Genomic DNA, 22,493 nt, shown 5'->3' with positions numbered 1-22,493 from the left:
AAAGTAATTTATATGACTGCTTACAACGCTAAAATGAAATAATAATTACAATAATTATAGATTGGAATATTGTAAATGGACTTTTTTTTTCTTGAATAAAAATATACCAACAATTGTCATACTAAATGTGGGAATCCGTGTAACTTTAAACAAAAGGCAGACAAGTTTTAAAATCCAAGTCTCAGCAGACTAGTTTTAATAGCCACATGCCCTAGCTGGTAATCCAGCACACGACAGAGATACCATAACGTCAGCAGCAACAACTGATCCTCAGAGCGCCATAGAGAAGTCCTTACACACGTCAGGACGCCACAAGACGCCCAACTTATCTCGCCGGGTGCACGTTCTACGAGGGAGTCACCGAGGGCACCATCACACGCAAGTGCCGGTAAACAGGGCATAAATCAGCCAACACCACCATCGACGTGCCGATGCTGCCTTCAAACAGCCGGAACAAGTAAACACGGAAATATTACCGCGCGTTCTCTGCATTTACCGAGTGCCATCCTCACCCCTTCTCTGTATTCTATTGTCTTACTGACGCCGATACTAGACTGCTATAACAATAGTCACATCGATACAGTCCATAGCCAAGCACACAAAAGCAAACAATTCTTTCTGGCACATGTGTATTAGACGAGTATTTTTTTTTACTTAGGTTACGATGTCAGGATTTACGTGGCTGGGTTGTAACTAACTTTCTAACTCAATTTTAACCTGTCTTATGCGGCGATTTATTTCAAACTTTAAGATAGTTCGTTTCTGATGGCAACGCAAAAATATCTCATTTTCAATAAAATTAGATATTAGATCTTGTTTAAGTCATTAAAAGTTACTATATTTTTAAAGGGAAAAAAAAGGGGGGGGGGGGAGTGGGGTGCTTCACGAAAACTGTTTACAAATAATATTAATAAGGGGCAGATAATCCAAACGGAAAATATTTTTTATAAGGGAATTTTGGCGATAGTATGATCGCAAAATGTTTATTTAAGTTTTGGAACGATCAATGTTTTATTTTAAGTATTATAAAAAATGTAAAAGTGTTTTATTCTTACTGAAATCACGCACCTCCAGTTATAATTCAGCCTGAGAAATAATTACCAAAATTTTATTACGTTATTAATTTTTGTAAAAACGTAATTTGGGTTCAGTGAACTATCACCGCAGAAAGCTTTAGCTCGAATATACGAACCATCACCAAAGTATGGACAAGAACCATGTATTTACTGTAATATTGGTAACAAGAGGCAGATTAATTACAACACAACTGACTCTATTGGGCCAATCTGTATTAGCCGAGTGATTTTTAAAAAATTGTAACCCCCCAGGTAATATATAACCCTCTAAAAAATAACCATTAAAATAGTAATTACCCAGCTCTGTGTATAGCCCCATGCCTTAATGAAGGCGAAACCCCAATTCCCAAAGTTCGCAACCTGATTGTATCAAAGCTCGTCTACACGTCCACCCCCATCAACTAAATACATCATTACACAGGAACATGCGCCTCTTTGAAAAACTCCCCTCACCCCCAACACACACGAGAGGCGGGTGAGCCGCGCCAGGCTCAAGTCAGTGCAGACACCGTGTTCAGCTCGTAAACTTGTCCACGGTTAGTTAGCGCCCGTTGATGGAGCTATGACGGTTTGAAAAGGCACTTGATGCACAGCTCTTTTACCCAGCGGCTCTTTATTGGCTTAAAACAGTTGCCGTACCCCCGGCACCACCGGGGGGAAGACAACTTTAGGGCGGTATTGATACACAAAGTCCTCGATGAACCCCAGGTTAATGGTGTGCGCTGATGAAGACAATTAATGGAATGCGTCGCTTGTTGACGGATAGATGGGTGATGATACAAGTCTTTGTAATGGAATAGGCATAATTATCTTTTAACCTGGAATTGCGGCGTACCTGTTTACACTATATATATATATATATATATATATATATATATATATATATATATATATATATATATATATATATATATATATATATATAATTGTATAGATTTTTAAATATGTTTAGTCCTACGTTATTTCTTATGGAGAAACAAACACATACATATACACATTTATTATTACTATTTAAGTTAAGAATATGATAATCTGAAATCAATGTTTTATGAACAAGGAGGGAAGTTAATATAATGAACTCCCAGGGGAGGACCCCCCTCTTAACTTATAATACAATTATTAAAATAAACAGACGAGGCTATAGTGTCCCTAATGGGATTTCATAACCCAACAACAAAAGGGAAGAAAAAAATGCTCTCGTGTTTTTCTTCTACCCCAACATCTGTCAACCCGAGACAGCGATACCTCACAGTATTGGTTGAATCAAGGACTCGATACCACCTAGTATTAAGAAAACCAAGTTCAAATTCTAGTTGAAACGAGTATTCGATACCACCCAGTATTATATGGTATCCATTACCAAAAGACGATCGCACACATTAACCATTTGACAGGCTGAAGGGTGGGTGGGGCGGAAGGTGGTAGAAAGAAATTGCACCGATTAAAAACTACCCGAAATGTTGGGTTCCCCAAGGATGTAAAAAAATCAGCATCGGAGGCTTTCGATTAAATTAAGCCGAGCCCCAACAAAACCGGAGACCACGCCATCATTACACTGCCTAACCGAGAAAATGGGAGTCCTGCTAGAAGGAAGCGGATCGTTCGGTCGTTTCCGGGCCCGGGTGGTAACTGTAATCAAATAAAGATAATTGCCAGAGTAGCGCCGCTTGAAGGGTGGGCTTCATTGTACAAAAAGGTGCCCAGTTTCTCATTCCCACCTTATGTTTCTCCAAAATTCTTAACTCGCGAATCTTTTTTTTTTTTTTGTATGTGTTTCAAATAGTGCAAGGAGAATGAGGACATTCAATCTGAAAGTAATAAATAAATAAATAACCAAACTATATTCGATCCGAGATCAAACATGTCTGACTCGATGCGATGTATCACTCGACCACGCAACCATCTCTAGATAGCTGTAGGAAATGATAAAAATATTTCGATTTCAATTCTGAAAAAAAAACCACAATTTAAAATATTACTTAGAACTCTATCGCCCACCCATGGATATCCCTCATTATAAGAAAGCTATACAGTTAAACCTAGATAGATACATAATACCACGTTTAACCCTAACCCCCATGATAAAAAAAAATAGCGTACGTCTAGCCGTGAATACCCCCGGGTATCCCCCCTCCCCCTATCTATTATTTTTCTATTTTTAACTGGATAAAACATTGTTTTGACAGTTAATTTTACTATTAAAATTAACCAAATCATTAGTGTCATCCAGTGCGCCCCCCCCCCCTTTCCCCCATCTGCCACCGACTTGTGACGCTACAGAGATACATTATAACAAGTCAAACACCTCCCCACCCCCTGCCTATGATAACCCACGCCATAAGAACAGCGTACGTCTAGCCGTGGATACAGCCCCCACCCACCCATGGATAACCCACATCATTAACTATCCGCGGATAGCGGCCTGCAGCAAGGGCAGACAATTAATCTAGAGGGCGACACGAGACAAAACAATGGGGAGAAGCTAATCAACGCGCCCCGGGGTCGGCGCTAGGTAAACACGAGGTGGCCACAGCACGAGCAGAGTGTGGCGCCAGGGTGCTCATGACACAAGTCGTGACATGCTTTCCTTACGTCGTCCTTTTTGTGTGGAATAGGCCGTCGTTTTTTCTTAACGCCGTCTTTTTTATCTTAAAAGTTTAAACCAAAAAAACAAACCTAGTAATTAACTTAAAGTAAGTTCAAGATACACAACAGATGATTCATAAAGTAGATTAACTCTAATCTTAGGCACCCGCAGTAAAAGATAAGGATCAGTCGTTATTATTTAATTAAAAGTGATTTAGACGAGTTTCCTAGTATTCAGTTACATTGAGTGTATACTGCACATCTTATTGTGGCCAATGAAAGTCGTAGTAGTCTCTAGTATAAAACACCATGTCTGTGGGAGCCATAGACCTATGGTAGTGGGGAGGTTAAGACTAAATTACCTAATTTACCAAACAAAAAAAACGAGAAACTCGAATCTTAAATTTGAAGAATACTTGAATCAGATATCAGTAAAACATTGAACTTGATAGTATGTTTACAACAGTGAGAATTCCCCGCTCAGCCAATGGGATTCAAACAACTTTTAAAGCGGATGAGAAGAGAATAATATTAAAACAAAAGCTCTTGGCCAGCCGAAGAAATGGAGATAAAACCATCGAGTTAAAACAAGGGCTAGGGTCAGTAGAACAATGGGGGCCGGTGGTCACCCTTCTCGTGACGAGAAGCAGAGCTGTGCCAACAATTGTGTTGTTCTAAGACGTGGCAGGCAGACGACAAGACTGGGCCTTAGATATGTCACTGGCACTATCACAATAGACGGGATACAACGGGGAGGGAGGGGTGCAGGCAATCATATTATGGAATTCATTATCTCGCTAGTGGCAAGCATTTCGGCAAGGTGGAAACGGTTAATTAAATTTACCACTCAGTAATTAGCTAAATTGGCGTGCCCAAAAAAATGTTAAGAAAGCCGAAAAAAATTGATTGTTAATGATTTAAAAAAAAAACGTATAGCCATATTAATTAGTTGTAAGATGGCGAATATTAATGTGTACACAAACTAGTAAGGATTTCCAGTACAGTTTAATCGACCTTTATTCTGGTTTCTTAGTCGTATGGGCAATTGGAGTACAAAGAAATTTGGTTTGCCCGCCATTGAAAACATTCTGGTTGAACTGGTTTTCTTATGTCCCCATTACACCAATATGCCCCGAAATCTTGAGGTTTTAACTTAAGTTTCGGATTTCCTAACATGTTGCCCAACAGTAACAAATTTATAAATTTATTAGCTAGGCGTTACCGCCTCTGTGTGTCATTATTCTACTTGAGCTATTACGATTATGATAATTGTTCGTACTATTCTGACTTCCCCTCTTCACCCTATGCACACTAACGGCATGTGTTCTACACTTAAACCATTCTTTAGCAAGGAATGGTTTGAAAGATGACACTGACATACACGTCATGCCAAAGTGACGTCAAAACTCCACCATTATCGGAATGCACTTCCACCCCCATCTTCCATTGCGCACGCTTTTATCGGTTGGTGAGTCCCATTGTTTAATAGAACAAACATCCTACAATAATTCCAGCGAGATATAGATAGTGTACGTAAAACAACAATCTGCTCTAGTAATAATGTATCTGTACAATACAAATTAAGCTGGTTATTACCAACACAAGCAGCTAACTTAGAGCAACTCTATAATGTACGTAAAACAACCATCTGCTCTAGTAATATTGTGTCTGTACACCACAATCAAGCTGGTTATTACCAACACAAGCAGCTAACTTAGAGCAACTCTATAATGTACGTAAAACAACCATCTGCTCTAGTAATATTGTGTCTGTACAATACAATCAAGCTGGTTATTACCAGTGCGGGCAGCTAACTTAGAGCAACTCTATAATGTACATAAAACAACCATCTGCTCTAGTAATATTGTGTCTGTACAATACAATCAAGCTGGTTATTACCAGTGCGGGCAGCTAACTTAGAGCAACTCTATAATGTACATAAAACAACCATCTGCTCTAGTAATATTGTGTCTGTACAATACAATCAAGCTGGTTATTACCAACACAAGCAGCTAACCTAGAACAACTCCACAATGTACGTAAACAACCAACTGCTCTAGTAATATTGTGTATGTACACCACAATCAAGCTGGTTATTACCAACACTGGCAGCTTATTTAGAGCAACTCCACAATGTACGTAAAACAACCATCTGCTCTAGTAATATTGTGTCTGTACAACACAATCAAGCTGGTTATTACCAAAACAGGCAGCTAACCTAGAGCAACTCCACAGCAAGCTCATCAACGCCGCCACCAGTCCTGCGCCGAATGGGGTTGGAGCTGGAATTTTCGCTACGTCGCGACAGCGGAACGGTGCCGTGTCTGTGTGCAATTAGCAGCGGTCTGCGCGGGATGGGAGGAATGCGTGCTCTCTAAGCCATAAGATTTGCATTAATCTGGTGCTCACCGAGTCTATCTATCAAGACGTTCGTATCCGACATGCACTCAAAGAAAAAAAAAAACCTCACATTATCTTAGTGGTATTGTTCATATATCATAGGAGGTTGGACCATGCCGGTGGGCTACACGAGGGATTTAAAGAAAACGTTAAAAACTATCCAATGGAAGCTCGTAGTATGAGTGTTTGCCATTGCTCTAGATAGCTCCTACACTTCAACATGTAAACAAAAGTAGTCTGGATGTATGTAAGCTTTTAAAGAAGCTCGAAAGGCAACATAGAGAGAAAAAAGAGCTATAGAATTCATATTGGCATGTGTGTGTGTATTCAAGGGATACAGCATGTCTGACTACATAAGTTATGCTGTAATAAGTTGTAATATATGTCCGTATATCTAACACACGATCGTACATGCGTGCCATTATGTACTGTCTAGCATAGGAGGTCAATACGAGTGTCAACAAACCTCAGCTTCATCAAACTCACCGTTTCACCGTCCCCAACATCCAACCCCTCCCCCCCCCCCCACACACACACACAACTTATGTATTCCACACATGCACCAAACGGTCGCTTTGTCTGACTGCGACCGTTACAAATGAGCTGGGGGTCAGGGTCTGACGTGTTCATCTGGCCCCACCCCAACCGGTGACAGAACGCATACCTTTCACTGTCCCACCGACCACATCTCCAGATGTACAGGAAAACCTGCCAGGAATGAATGGACGCCTCCATACCAAGGCAACACAACTCGGGGAGATAACGTTAAGGAAAAAAAACCTAGCCTCCATTTATCAGTTCTTGTTGTGTTTTTTTCTTTGACAATTTTTTAATTCTAATTTTTCTTTCATAAGGATCATTTTTATATCTAGAAAAAAAAAACGCTGATTCAATTATTTTTATAAAAATCCAAATCAGGTTGTTAACAAAAACGCTCCTTTATTTAAAAAAAAGTTATTGAAGCCTCATACGTACTTTATGCATTTTCAAAAAGTAGTATACATAGTATGGTAATAATTAAAAGACGGGTATAAGAGAGACTAGTCTAACAGCACACGTGAGTTGGGTTTTTTTTTAAAAGAACGCCAATGTAACAAACTTCAGCCCACGAGTGTTTGATTTAATTTCTCTGTGTTGACATGCAGCATCCTGTTTGAATCAACGCAATTCCTTCTGATCTCACGGCTCCCAGCAACAGGTATATGGGGGGAGGGGCTGGGGTGCTGGATACATACCGGACCATAAAACCCAACGGTTAAACGGTGAGGCAATGCAAATGTTGCATGGTGCTCCATCATTCACTGACATGCAACATCTAGAGGGGAGCTCTAGAGCAACTAATTGCTTGCATTCGATGTCGTCTTCGCCTTGGCAAGGATTACGGCTACGTTGTGGGGAAACGGTCTAGATCTGTCTAATGGCAGGCGGGGTCTGAACAAGACTTTTTATTTAGATCCTCACTAAGTCAATAACATCAGAATTTAAAAAAAAAATGTCATCAACAAAATGATATGCACACACGATAACAGTGGCAGGAAGCAAGTGTTGTTGAGGCCCTAACAGTGACATTGCCACCAGTGTGACATGGCCGATGCATGGCCCTCAATGTGACACGAATTAAATAGTAGCAAGGCTCTCAAAGTGACAGGGACTAAACGGTAAGATAGCCCTAGTAGTTACATGGCCCAAACATAACATGGCCCTGGTAGTTACATGGCCCAAACATAACATGGCCATAGTAGTTACATGGCCCAAACATAAAATGGCCCTTGTTGTTTACATGGCTCAAACTTAACATGGCCATAATAGTGACATGGTCCGAGTAGTGACACGGCCCAAACATAACATGGTCATAGTAGTGACACGGCCCAAACATAACATGGCCCAAACAGTTACATGGCCCAAACATAACATGATCATAGTAGTGACACGGCCCAAACATAACATGGCCCTAGTAGTTACATGGCCCAAACATAACATGGTCATAGTAGTGACACGGCCCAAACATAACATGGCCCTAGTAGTTACATGGCCCAAACATAACATGGTCATAGTAGTGACACGGCCCAAACATAACATGGCCCTAGTAGTTACATGGCCCAAACATAACATGGCCCAAACAGTTACATGGCCCAAACGATAACATGGCCCAAACGATAACATGGCCCTAGTAGTTACATGGCCCAAACATAACATGGCCCTAATAGTTACATGGCCCAAACATAACATGGTCATAGTAGTAACATGGCCCAAACGATAACATGGCCCAAACATAACATGGCCCTAGTAGTTACATGGCCCAAACATAACGTGGCCCTAGTAGTTACATGGCCCAAACATAACATGGCCCTTGTAGTGACTCTAGTGACACGGCCTAAACAGTTGCGTGATCCTAGCAGTGACAGGAACTGAACAGCAGAATAACAATGTAGTGAATGGCCCTAACAGTAAAATGGCCATAAACGTGGTATAGACACTTAAAAACAACTGGTATTACCAAAATATGGTCAACTTACAATTATTGTTTAGATTAAGTAGTGATCTTTTAAAAACCGATTCTCATCCACCCAAGTGTCTAATTGTACTAGCCATAACTACGTATTGGACACGTTTCAAGGCAACACCACCAATCACTATATCATATCAAAGGGTACGTGCACTATTCCATCATAGACCTTGTTACCCACTAGTCCTAGTAGTTGCATGGCCAAAACATAACATAGCCATAGTAGTTGCATAGCCCAAACATAACATGGCCCTAGTAGTTGCATGGCCAAAACATAACATAGCCATAGTAGTTGCATAGCCCAAACATAACATGGCCCTTGTAGTGACACGGCCCAAACATAACATGGCCTAAGCAGTGAGTCTAGTGACACGGCCTAAACAGTTGCATGACCCTAGTAGTGATAGGAACTGAACAGCAGCATAGCACTGCAGTGAATGGCCTAAACAGTAAAATGGCAATAAACGTGATATAGTCACTAAAAAAACAACAACCGGTATTACTAAAATAGTGTCAAACCAATTCTCATCAAACCGTCTAATTATACTAGCTACGTATTGGACACGTTTCAAGGCAACACGCACCAATCACTATATCATATCAACGCTACAAGGGTACGTGCACTATTCCATCATAGACCTTGTTACCCACTAATGTCACCCTATCCCTCCATTTAAAATGACTTCCCGACAAAGAAACTAAAACATTGAAGTTCTAGGTGTATAAATGCCACCAAGACAGTTTTAAAAACGTATCCATAAATTTAGCAACTTCAACACTCACATCTTACACGCACAAAAAACCTACGCAACTTTTCTAACACCTTATTTGTTGTACAAAGAATCAAGAATAAAACAATACGAACGCCAGTGAACTGCTCCCCATAAGACTCAAGTCACTCGCGGCGTGCGAGCGAATAAAACCTCAAATAAACGTCTCAGACATTTGTCCACTGGATAGAACCAGAATATTGAATGTTTGTGATGATGGATGGGTGAAGGTCATCCAGTGTCCACAAGACAGAAGGCCACCCATGATCTGTCATAGACACTCGTTCCCCCCAGCGGCCCACCTTTTATACGGCCGGCCATTAAAATCTACAAAGCTGACAGCGCGTTATAATTTTGGGCGGTAAAAAAAGAAAATTTCTCACACCATAACCCCCTCATAATGTATGAAGTGTACATATAGGCCTATATACAAATAGGGCATTTACAAAAATTAAAGTCAAACTTGAAAGTTAAGCTTCCTAAAGTTTCACGATGGGCCACACTGGGGAAAACATTCCCTGAGAGGTCTTATAGGTCATTAGCCTACACCTCAAAATTTCAAAATTTGGTATTTATAAACATATTTTTATAACTGTAACATTTAAGCATACGCATACAGGGTATTTATATATTTATTAATATATGCATATATATATATATATATATATATATATATATATATATATATATATATATATATGAATACATAATGTTTCATTATAGTTATAAATACATGTATCTTTAGATGCTATATTTATAATAATTTATTTATAAAAAACACATCTTAAAATGTAGACTAATGACCTATGAGACACACACAAATTCAGTACGTATATAGGTTAAAGGAGAAAGTGTAAAGAAAAATACATCACGATGATTGTAGAGTAGTAAAGAGGCGTGAAGACAGAGGAAGGTGCGATAGCATTGACTTAACATGACACACGTTTGACACCGTGAAACTCACGGCTTATAGCCACAGGTGACTTTAACGAGCGCGGTGCCTGGTACAGTTCACTGAACTTGACATCGTTTCTACGCTCAGGACTTACGTACGACGGTACTACCAGTTCTACACAACTTGTACTCTACTTATGTTTACGAACACACACACACACACATATCATATATATATATATATATATATATATATATATATATATATATATATATATATATATATATATATATATATATATATATATATATAATTTGGTAGCAATTTTATTACAAAATGTTATTTCTTTAAGGCCGCACAACTTAATACAAGAGGAAGGTCGCGAGAGAATTTTTGTTAAACTAAAAAATTCATGAGAAGTTATTGGATCATTGGATTCGAGTACTAAGATTTTTAATTACACAACTGATTATCCAAAGAGGTCACCCGGTCGGGTACAACTGTGCAAAAAACCTAGCAGTCGTCCATGTTATCTACAACTGCTGAAATCTATTCTCTTGTGTAAAGAAACCTTCTCATACCAATGAAAAATTTAAAAAAAAAAACCAACTACAACCACTCGGCACACCTATGAAATTTTGAGCAGGTTTTATGTTTGTCCCCATGTAGCAGGTTACCGCGGCTGTGCGACATGCAAGTGACAGCCGCCCCCAAAAACTCGCCTGACATGTTCTCAATCCGATCTGCGCGCCACGACAGAAGGAGGGCAGCGTAAACAAGGGAGAGCATCGTAAAAATTATTTTACACGCTAAATAAAAATTAATTAGTGCTTAAAGCCTCGGTTTCACCTACGGCTATGCAAATTTCAAACATAAAGTCGAGTTTCGCAGACGTGTACACCAGTGGGGGATGAATGGTCGCAGAGCTAGAGAAATAAGAATAAATGTCACATCTGCCTGGGGACAACAACAATATCGGGAGTTGGGGGAAGGGGAGACAAGAGAATAGGGCGCAGTCACACGTCGTTGTTACATACATGACCGGTTTTAGTTTCTTCATCCACTCGAGATATCACAAGCCTGTGTCATGTCGAGTGGGGGATCTTGGAAACTTTCATCAACTTGCTTTGTTTTCAATACTTGAAACAAAATCCAAACAACGAATCCGATTCGTTCTCAAAATCTAAATCCGCTTTGCTGATGAAAACTCAATTTTGGGATACAGTAATAAGGTCCCTATACCTAAATCTGTATTTACCTAACTTTGTTACTCTCTAAATCCGCTTTTGACGACGAAAAACGAAAATTAAATTTAGCTCTGAGGTTTATCTGAATTCTAAATCCCCTGTGTTCCTGTTTTACAACGTCAAACAAATGTGAGTCCCAAAGAGTTCTCACCGAATTCAGCCGTACAAATGACGAGTGCTTGAAGCCAACAAGAAAACAGCCAAGATGGACGTTTGCCTGCAATGAGTGATGGGAGCCAACACTACAGACGAGATGACATCATTCACTTACACCTCGTCTCACACGGGAAGTTCAGGCCAGGGAAAATACGAGGGGTCACCGTCCCCAGCTAGTGTTGTTGTCTACCGGCACTAATCTGTAGCTGTCCACACAGGCCCATCTCACTACCAGAGTTTCTTCCAGGCATCTCTTCGGGGGGGGGGGGCGAAGCCCCCCCCCCCCGAAAATTTTTTACCGCCCCCCCCCCCGAACGAAATGAAATTTATATAATTTATATAGAAAATATATACTTTTAACAGTGTCCGCCCCCCCCCCGAAGATTTCAAGTGCCCCCCCCCCCGGAGAAAAAAGTCTGGAAGAAACACTGCTCACTACCAGTTATAGCTGGAGTCTAGAGTCCCCCAGCTAGATGTCTATCGAGGGTGGTGTTCTAATTCTCAGCTATAGCTGTTGACTAGAGCCCCCCCCCCCCCCAGCTAGATGTCTATCGAGGGTGGTGTTCTAATTCCCAGCTATAGCTGTTGTCTACACACACAAGGTTTACAGCCCACAGCTAACTGTTGTATCACGCCCGCTACAAGTGTCACAATGTGTATCACAAGCATATGCAGGGGATTAAAGTTTTCACTATGTCTTTATTCTAATTAAACAAACCTACGCTGAGACACAATTAAACAATTTAAACCAAGTTTTATTAACACCTCCATTAGAATACTAATTTACTCGATGGGTTTTTTAATATATTAAAAATTTCTTGAATAGTGTAAACTACGTGTTTGTTATAACAAGCAGGAAATAGAGCCTGTCAGATTAAGGTGAGTGACATTAGTATCATTTTACTGCTGGAAAAAATAACGAAAGAAGTTGTTGGCATTTAACATACGTCAGAGGGTTGGAGAAATGCATGTTGGAACGAATAACGGAAGGTGTGGAGGGGAGGGGAAGGTCGAGGGAATGAGAAGCGCCTAGCGATGTTTATTTGTTCTTTCTGTACACAGACTTTAAGTCATTTGATTTGTCTCATATGTATTTGTTTTTAATCTTCGCTTTACCAAACAGGTGAGGGATTCTTCCATGTACAAAGAAACAGTAGACTAGGAATACTAGGATCGTGTTTGAGCTGACTTATCAAAGAACAGATACTGTAACAGGCGCGTTACCCTTACCTTGTGCGAACAAAAATATGCACAATAAGCATTTCATTTAATTTGTTTTAAAATAATTAGGAGAAGTAATATCATTAATTGTCACATTCCCCCCCCCCCCCCCCCCAGTAAGATAATCCCCGGCAGCAATTATATATTACTCTAACTGTGACAAGCTGTCTGCCGACCAGACGTAAGCTGGACGGACACATTAATAGCGGTAGGAACATTAGCCTGCGTGCAGTAGTTCAGCCATGACGCGATGGGAGTTACGTGACTTCTAAACAAAAGATGCACCAGTCCAAGGGACATAATACTAGACCAGTTGTTGAGTTACGTGTAACAAAAGATGCACCAGTCCAAGGGACATAATACTAGACCAGTTGTTGAGTTACATGTAACAAAAGATGCACCAGTCCAAGGGACATAATACTAGACCAGTTGTTGAGTTACGTGTAACAAAAGTTGCACCAGTCCAAGGGACATAATACTAGACGAGTTGTTGAGTTACGTATAACAAAAGCTAAACCAGTCCAAGGGACATAATACTAGACGAGTTGTTGAGTTACGTATAACAAAAGCTGAACCAGTCCAAGGGACATAATACTAGACGAGTTGTTGAGTTACGTGTAACAAAAGCTGCACCAGTCCAAGGGACATAAAACTAGACGAGTTGTTGAGATACATGTAACAAAAGCTGCACCAGTCCAAGGGACATAATACTAGACGAGTTGTTGAGTTACGTGACTTCTAAACAAACGATGCACCAGTCCAAGGGACATAATACTAGACGAGTTGTTGAGATACATGTAACAAAAGCTGCACCAGTCCAAGGGACATAATACTAGACGAGTTGTTGAGTTACGTGACTTCTAAACAAAAGATGCACCAGTCCAAGGGACATAATACTAGACGAGTTGTTGAGATACATGTAACAAAAGCTGCACCAGTCCAAGGGACATAATACTAGACGAGTTGTTGAGTTACGTGACTTCTAAACAAAAGATGCACCAGTCCAAGGGACATAATACTAGACGAGTTGTTGAGTTACGTGACTTCTAAACAAGAGATGCACCAGTCCAAGGGACATAATACTAGACGAGTTGTTGAGTTACGTGACTTCTAAACAAGAGATGCACCAGTCCAAGGGACATAATACTAGACGAGTTGTTGAGTTACGTGACTTCTAAACAAGAGATGCACCAGTCCAAGGGACATAATACTAGACGAGTTGTTGAGTTACGTGTAACAAAAGATGCACCAGTCCAAGGGACATAATACTAGACGAGTTGTTGAGTTACATGTAACAAAAGCTGTAGCAGTCCAAGGGACATAATACTAGACGAGTTGTTGAGTTACATGTAACAAAAGCTGTAGCAGTCCAAGGGACATAATACTAGACGAGTTGTTGAGTTACGTGTAACAAAAGATGCACCAGTCCAAGGGACATAATACTAGACGAGTTGTTGAGTTACGTGTAACAAAAGATGCACCAGTCCATGGGCATACTACTAGACCAGTTGTTGAGTTACATGTAACAAAAGCTGCACCAGTCCAAGGGGCATAATACTAGACGAGTTGTTGAGCTACGTGTAACAAAAGATGCACCAGTCCAAGGGACATAATACTAGACCAGTTGTTGAGTTACATGTAACAAAAGATGCACCAGTCCAAGGGCTAGAATACTAGTCGAGCTACTTTGCCAACACTCATATAAAACAACCAAATGAGATCTTAAAAACCTGTAAAAAAAAACTTAACAAATAATCCAAGTTGCTTTGTCAACAATTAGAAAAGGGACCCAACAAAATAAAAGTCTATCGTAGAAACAGATCATGCAGATAAGATCATAGCCTTGCTATTTTATTAACACCTAGACAATAAGTCCAGTGGGAAAGTAATGGCTATATTGTTTATTAGAGGATGTCAATTAATGTACACGGGGAGGAGGGTAGAAGGAGGTACCCATTTTTTTAAATTTCGTTAATAATTTGTTCGTAACATATTATATAAAAAAAAAATGTCAGTTACAAGTAAGTAACAAAGTTAAATTTATAGAGCACATGCTAAGAACTAATTGAATAACGAAAAAGGTTAAGATTTTGACCATGTCATCAACGCCCTATCTGTTAATTAAACAAGCAACCAACTAAAGTTATCGGGAGGTGGTAGGTTTGTAGAACAGCGAGGAAGGAACACAAGCTGACCATTAAAATTTGGTCAACGTTTCTGGGGTTAATTAGGCAACCGACCAACCAAGGGAGGTGGTAGAATCTTGTTGTATAGCAAGAAAGGAAACAAAAGTTGACCATAAGATCAACGTTTCTGAGGTTACTTAAGCAAGCAACCAACGAAGGTGGTAGGAGCTTGTTGTATAGCAAGAAAGGAACACAAGTTGACCATTAAAATTTGGTCAACCGTTTCTGGGGTTAATTTAGCAACCAACCGACCAAGTGAGGTGGTAGAAGGTGTATAGCAAGAAAGAAACACAAGTTGACCATATAATCAACGCTCCCAATGTAAACATCTGCAGGGTGAGATGGATGACGGAGGTGTCTGGAGACACAAGACACAATTCATTATGTGAACATACACATTAAGTAGGCTTTACCGTGATGATAAAATTAATGATGGCAGGAGGGACGGGGGCAGGGACGGAGTCAGGACCGGGGATCCCACCTTGGAATGGAATGTCAAGTGTCATCATTTCATACTAGGCAGGTGACCTCATTAAGGTAGACAATGAAATTCTGACGTAAAGATTTTATTATATCGGTACAAGTACTAGGGTTACATCCCTTTGTTGACATTACTTCCCTTTTTAATGCTAAAATTAATTAGCAGTAAAAGTGTAATTGAGATTCAGCGAAAATAAAATCGGTACAATATTTTAGAACATTTTTTTTAAATAAAAAAGTCGCTTTAAAATAAATTAACAAACGTTCTTTAAAAATGCAAATTCAAATTTTTTTCTATATTAGAATAATGAGATGCAATGCAAAATGTATTTATAGTAATAGTCCATTAGAAATCATGTCTTCAGATATTTTAATAGGAAAGGAGGGGAGAAGCATACTTATTATAATTGCAACCTAATCTCCATTTTGGAAATAAATTACACGATTACATTTTTAAAAATTAGATTAACAAATGAGATATCCCTGGTAATAAATTTTCAAACAGTAAATGAAAGAAATTAGTAGCGCACAAGGAAAGAAAGGATATAAACTTGTTAGAGTTAAAAGGGAGAACTAATGTCTAAACTTACCTTAATGTCCATTTTCTTGTTCTGTGAATCTTCATCATCCATTTCAAAGTAAAGTTCGTTTTTGGTAATGGACATGGTGCCATTGACAGCCACCCCTGGTGCTATCAGTTTACATGGAGTGGACAGTGCCACTGGACCTGGCAATAAAGTTTGATAGATTAGACCTGTATCAAAGACATAATGAATACCTTAAATCAAGCTAGATTTAGAGGTTTTAGAAGATACTTTAACAAATACGCTCCAGGAAATCTGTTTTACATTTGCAGTTGGTTTTGTAGCAAAAATTTCTTTAATAACCCTAAGAACATGAGCTTATATAAATAATGATCAAGAGCTGATGTAGTTCAGATCAGGTTTGTAATCACTACCTGAGACCTGACCCAGCACAGATCAGGTAATGGGACGGCATGGTTGGGCAGTAGAACACAGAACTGCTAATCCTGTCTCAAGTTTGGATCTGGACTCTACTGGGTAACGTAATTGCATCAAAGAAAGTAAAGTTGCTGTGCTCTGAACTGACCACACTTTCCATTTATATGCAGAGGACACAGAAACATATGCACTCTACTTCACCTGCACTATATTGATGAACTGTCAGGTCTGAAGGGCTATCTTTTACAGTTCAGGTTAAGAATGAACCCAGTACAGCTTTGGGTTAAGCATGAGTACCTGAGAACTCCTGGTCGACATCTTTCTCCTCCATTACCAGCTCCTCATCTGTGAAGTCTGTGGTCTCTCTCTGTGTCTTCTTCAGGGTAGCCAGGTGGGCATGGAAGGCGTCTCTGGCTGCATTGATGGCATCCTCTGCTGCACCTACACAAGATGGATAGCACATTTTACTCAGTAGGCTCAATGTTAACTTAGCATAGAATTTATTTCCAGAAGCTACACAAGATATTGTGCTTAAATTACAAAGCACATTTAATTAATGAGCTCATCATCTTAGTATAGAATTTATTTTCTGCACTTGTACAATATGCAGTGTATAACCACTTAGCATGTTATAATGAATGGGCTCCATGTCAACTTATCAAGAATGTATTATCAGCACTTGTACAAGAGGTAGAGCTGTATCACATTACACATTCCATTTAATGAATGGGCACACAGTGTCAACTTTGTTTTATGTTTTTAAAAAATGTGCTTAATAAGAGTTGTGCCCCTAAGCAGCTATGCTTAAAAAAAAAAATCTTGAGTAAGGACCAAGCAGTTTTTTTAACAGAAACTTTTTACCCTTCTGGTCTAATGATTTGAAACTGTTGCATAAGATCTGACCAACATCAATACATGACTCACCATGCTCAATGGCTGCCTTCAGGGTGGCCTCAGGGTGAGAGGAGCCCAGAGGATTTTTCACCATCCTCCTCCTCCTACGTGAGTCATCCTCCCAGATGTCCAGCTTCCAGAACTCTGAGTTCCTGGTTTTAAAAAAAAATGTCCTCAAGTTATATTACTACATTTATTTTTTATCTACTAAGATCTCAACTAAACTACACCATTTAAAACACACATCTTCATGAACAAATTTTAAACTACAAATTTGGTTAAATGTATAACTAATAATTTTTTCTATAGGGCTAGTTAACACAAAACTTTAAGACATAAAACATACTGCTGCAGTGCATCAACTCCCCAGGCACCATGCTTGTTCTGTAGAATGTTAAGGATCTTGTCCCGCTGTTTCAAGGCGATGGAATGGTCACGTCTTTTAGCAGATTTGATGAGATGATCACACAGCTTTTCTTCTTCTCTTCTCTCCATCATGGCTTGAGCACATGTGGACTGTTAGATTAGAGAAAAACAACAACATACAATCTTTAGAAACAATGTATTACCATTTGATGTTTTTTTTTTCAAGTTGTCAAATGATTTCAACATTCTAACCACAAAGAGAAATATTCAAAATAAATACTGTAAGCTAACTCAAGATTTGTGTGGCTATTTTGGTAAAGTTGTCAATCTCCACATTAATTTACTCAATTTTTAAATGAGCTAATAGGAAAAGACATGAGGCAAACCAAACATGAATACATTTAAATAAACTATGCTTTGTTGAGTAAAATGCATTTGTATAGAATGCAAAAAAAAAGGTTTTTAGTTTCAAATACTGTTAAAGTTAAGTTTTTACCCCACACGAACAACTGGGTATAGGACATTACCGAAAGTCAATACCCCCCCCCCCATCTCTGCTATTACTCAGCATAAAATTAATGCCTAAACAATAACCCTACCCCTAGCATTAACCATAATCCTAAACCTAGCCCTCTGCTAGCTCTAGTACAAGCCCTATAGCCTTGAATGTTGTATAAAAAAGCCATTTAGGCTGACACAAGCTAATATGGCATTAGTTAAAAGCCATTATTAGGAGCATTCCACTGTTGTTTGTAGGCAGACATTTTTCCCTACACAAGATTTATTTTCTTATTCATGCTATGTGCTGTGTTTTATATGTTATACCTTAACTACAATAATAAAAGGGTTTTAAAAGGTGACAAGGAATTAGCTCAAATTATCTTTAAATTAAATGGAAAACTATTTCTTACACAATTTTAACTCATCAAGATGTAGTCACGCATGAAATGAATAATAAATGGGTATTGTCCTAATAAGCATTCAGGTAATGAATTTTCAAATGCAAATGTATGCAAATGAAGACAGATACATGGATATTACATTTAAAAAAACATTATTTTTCTTGTTTTTTTTGTGTACAAAAATGTTTTACAATATTTATAAATGATACATGAGGAACACATACTTGACACATGACAAACATGTACCTGAAACATGACAAACACATACTTGATACATGACAAACATGTACCTGAAACATGACAAACACATACTTGATACATGACAAACATGTACCTGAAACATGACAAACACATACTTGATACATGACAAACATGTACCTGAAACATGACAAACACATACTTGATACATGACAAACATGTACCTGAAACATGACAAACACATACTTGATACATGACAAACATGTACCTGAAACATGACAAACACATACTTGATACATGACAAACATGTACCTGAAACACATACTTGATACATGACAAACACATACTTGATACATAACAAACACATACTTGATACATAACAAACACATACTTGATACATAACAAACACATACTTGATACATAACAAACACATACTTGATACATGACAAACACATATATTTAATGAAAAACATGTAATTGATACATGACGAATTACATACTTGATACATGACAAATACATACTTGATACATGACAAATTACATACTTGATACATGACAAATACAAACTTGATACATGACAAATACATACTTGATACATGACAAACATACTTGATACATGACAACATTTACTTGATACATGACAAATAACATAACTGATACATGACAAACACATACCTGACAAAACACATGACACATGACAAACACATACTTAATTATAACACATATTTGCTACATGAGGAACACATCTGATACATGGTAAATCCTGTATACAGTAGGACAATATACCTCAAAGTCAGCATGTTTCTGTACATCTTCAGCTCTCATCCTGTTAAGAATAAATTCTGCCTCGTTGGCCACACGCACAATGTGATCTCTTGTTGCATGAGCCAGAAGCCTGGGAGATAAATAAATGTAAAAACTTGATCAACATTTAGATATTGTTTTTTTTTCACCTAATATTTCACTGTGGTATTAAGATTTTCCAGCAATCATGAGTTTCCCATACTATATCCATTCAGATTTAAATAATGTCTAAACTAACACAGTGGATGGATCACTTTCTCCATAACTATCTCTGCCTTGAAGCCATTTTTTACTAGAAAGTATTATTCTATATAACCCTACTAAATATTTTATTAAAAGAAACAGCTTTGATTACTGATCCTAGAATATTACCACCACTATAGTTTAACTACTAGTAAACAGTAAACTCACTAAACTAAGAATAAATATTTAGCAGTGTATCTCATATATTTTTTTACTTTATACTTCAGCTATTTTTGTTTATAAGTATCTCATATAACGGCAGTATCCTACTTTTTAAAAGTAAAAAAACATATATATTCTGTTTTGTAAATGAAATTGGAAACTAAACAACAATTTAAATTTATATTCAGAAATGGCAACTTATTCAAACTAATGAATACCAAACATAGTCACGGAACTTCAGGTCGCAGCAGGTTGATGTGGGTGTACTAGAGAAAAACATCTCCCATAAATCAAAGAGAAAACACATGCCCTTACCTTCCTTCATTCACCAACTCAATAAAAGCCAGTCCTGCATGTTTCTGTAGGGAGTTCTGCCACTCCTGGGAACACAGCAACATGACCAGCTCCACCACTGAGGTGCTCTGTTTCAGTGTCACCAGCCCTACAACACAATTCATGCTCAGATAATCTAACCCATTGTTTGTCTCATCAAATCAGAAACACTATTTAGTAAACTAATTCTATTTAGAACAACATTTAATGCTACACAATCAAATCTTTTTTTTGTCTGATTAACTAAAGGCTAAAATTATATAATTTTATCAGCACAGTAAAGTGTTACTTAAAGTAATGACAACATCAAAATGTTTTAAAATGCATGATAAAAAATATATTTAACAAACCAAAATACCAGGAAAGAAAATTTTGAAAAACAATCCAGGATTCTAAACAGTGCTATAACCAACCAACTACTGCATTTTAGTTCATGCTGATAAAGAACAAGATGGCATGGCCTAATGGTAGAGCACTAGACTGTTAACCAGAAAGTCTCAAGTTTGAATCCAAGTTCGTCAGTAGAACATCCCTGAGTCCACCCAGCTCTGATGGGTCACTAACTATCAATAGGGAAAGTAAAGGCGGCTAGGCATAGTGCTGACCACATTATCTATGCCAAGGTCACAGATCAGGTGAACTACTTCCCTTGCCCCATAGACCGTTTAGGTTCAAAAAGGAAACTTTACTTTTATGAAGAAAAAATATACAAATATTCATCAATGTGTTGTAAATGAAGTAATCTATAGGCCCTAACAATTAAGTGTTAAGGTTAAAGTGAAACAACAAGAGAAATAAGCTGGGAATAAAGGTAACACAAGTTTCTACATAAGCAACAAAAAGCTAATTCACACAAACACAATGGTTGATAAACTGTGTTATATGATTGCTGAACTGTCATGTGATTTTTGCTTACACTATACAGGGCATATTTCAAGGAATATCCCAGCTAATTTATTTTTTATTTTCTTCGTCATAATCTAGCCATGAAAATAAAATAAAATATTTAGCTTTAATATAGTCCAGATATCATCTAAATGTTGACATTTATGTGATACATGTGTTTGTTAAGGTAAACTTAAAAACTAAGAGTTTTCAGTTACTAGCAATAATGAGCATTTTTTTTCCACCAATTTAGAAAAAAAGAAAGCAGTGTTCACCATATTTATTTGTAATAGTGTGAACTATCCTACTGTTATTTTTATCTAAGATATACAGCAAAGAAAATTCTACAATCATGCATAAGAGAAAAGAAACAAAAAAGGACATGCATTACCCCCACCTCCAATCAGGAGCTCCTGTCCATGTGAACCTATCAGGGTCTTGGACAAGAAGGGGGCAAAATCTACAAACACCTCCCTCAACAGGGGAGCCACAGAGCCCAGGGCCCTCTCTAGTCTCTCAGTCAGGGTGCCAGTGTCCATCTGGTAGCTCAGGAGGTTGTGGATTGGTGGGTTGATGTTTAACTCAAGTGCGCTTGGCTTTTGGCCTCCATTGGCACCATCTTGATCTGGCAATAAATTGAAAAATACTTAAGTCACCAGTAGCCTGAGTTTTTTATTTTTTTTATTTAAAACATAAATCTACAATTAGTTATCATGGCTTTTTAAAAATTATAAATAAAGTTGACCAGTCTAATCCCCACTGTATATCAAATGAAACATTTTGTCGAATTTATTGTGAAAAGAATATACATACATTGAATAGCATTAAAGAACTTACCTGATGTTTTATGTGCTAAGGAGATGGAAGAAATAGGTTTGTTTTCTCTTGGTTCTTCCCCTTCAGCCTGGTGAGGTCAGACATTTAAGAAATGAGTCCAACCATTTTATTAGGAAAGATCATCCTACCGATATTCTAAAATAGTTTATTCAATTAATTCTTTAAGTAATCTGTACTCATTGTGTTTTGAAAGATGCAAAAGATCTGACATCAATTTGACTACTGCACTGACTTAGGATTGTGAAAATCACCCTTAGTACTAAGAGAAAGCACAATCTTTTAGCACGTGCTGTAAAGTTTAAGGATTTATCCTGGTTTGTCTCCCTCATTGAACCCAACAAACATTATTAAAAGCATTACTTTATAAAAAAATATAATTTATAA

At 38.2% G+C, this 22,493-nt stretch overlaps 1 protein-coding gene across 16 annotated transcripts in view; it reads right to left on the bottom strand.

Moving 5' to 3' along the window:
* The window catches only part of LOC131946249 (neurobeachin), a 175,060-nt gene that overhangs the window by 72,841 nt on the left and 79,726 nt on the right, over positions 1-22,493 (bottom strand). For 12 of the 16 annotated variants that reach the window (XM_059306935.1, XM_059306937.1, XM_059306942.1 and 9 more), the window contains 8 exons: positions 22,110-22,176; positions 21,664-21,897; positions 20,370-20,496; positions 19,632-19,740; positions 17,726-17,895; positions 17,410-17,531; positions 16,783-16,926; positions 16,114-16,250 (listed from right to left, as the gene is read on the bottom strand). In XM_059306935.1, the coding sequence (XP_059162918.1) occupies positions 16,114-16,250; positions 16,783-16,926; positions 17,410-17,531; positions 17,726-17,895; positions 19,632-19,740; positions 20,370-20,496; positions 21,664-21,897; positions 22,110-22,176 (1,110 nt within the window). The remainder of the gene's footprint in view (positions 1-16,113; positions 16,251-16,782; positions 16,927-17,409; positions 17,532-17,725; positions 17,896-19,631; positions 19,741-20,369; positions 20,497-21,663; positions 21,898-22,109; positions 22,177-22,493) is intronic. The other 4 variants (XM_059306936.1, XM_059306941.1, XM_059306949.1 and 1 more) reach the window with 1 other exon arrangement.

Source organism: Physella acuta, unplaced genomic scaffold (assembly GCF_028476545.2).
Source record: "Physella acuta isolate Inbredline_101_S28 unplaced genomic scaffold, ASM2847654v3 ptg000549l, whole genome shotgun sequence".
In the NCBI taxonomy this organism is placed as follows: Eukaryota; Metazoa; Mollusca; class Gastropoda; family Physidae; genus Physella; species Physella acuta.
The sequence above is the reverse complement of the archived record's forward strand: the minus strand, read 5'-3'. Positions and strand labels throughout refer to the sequence as shown.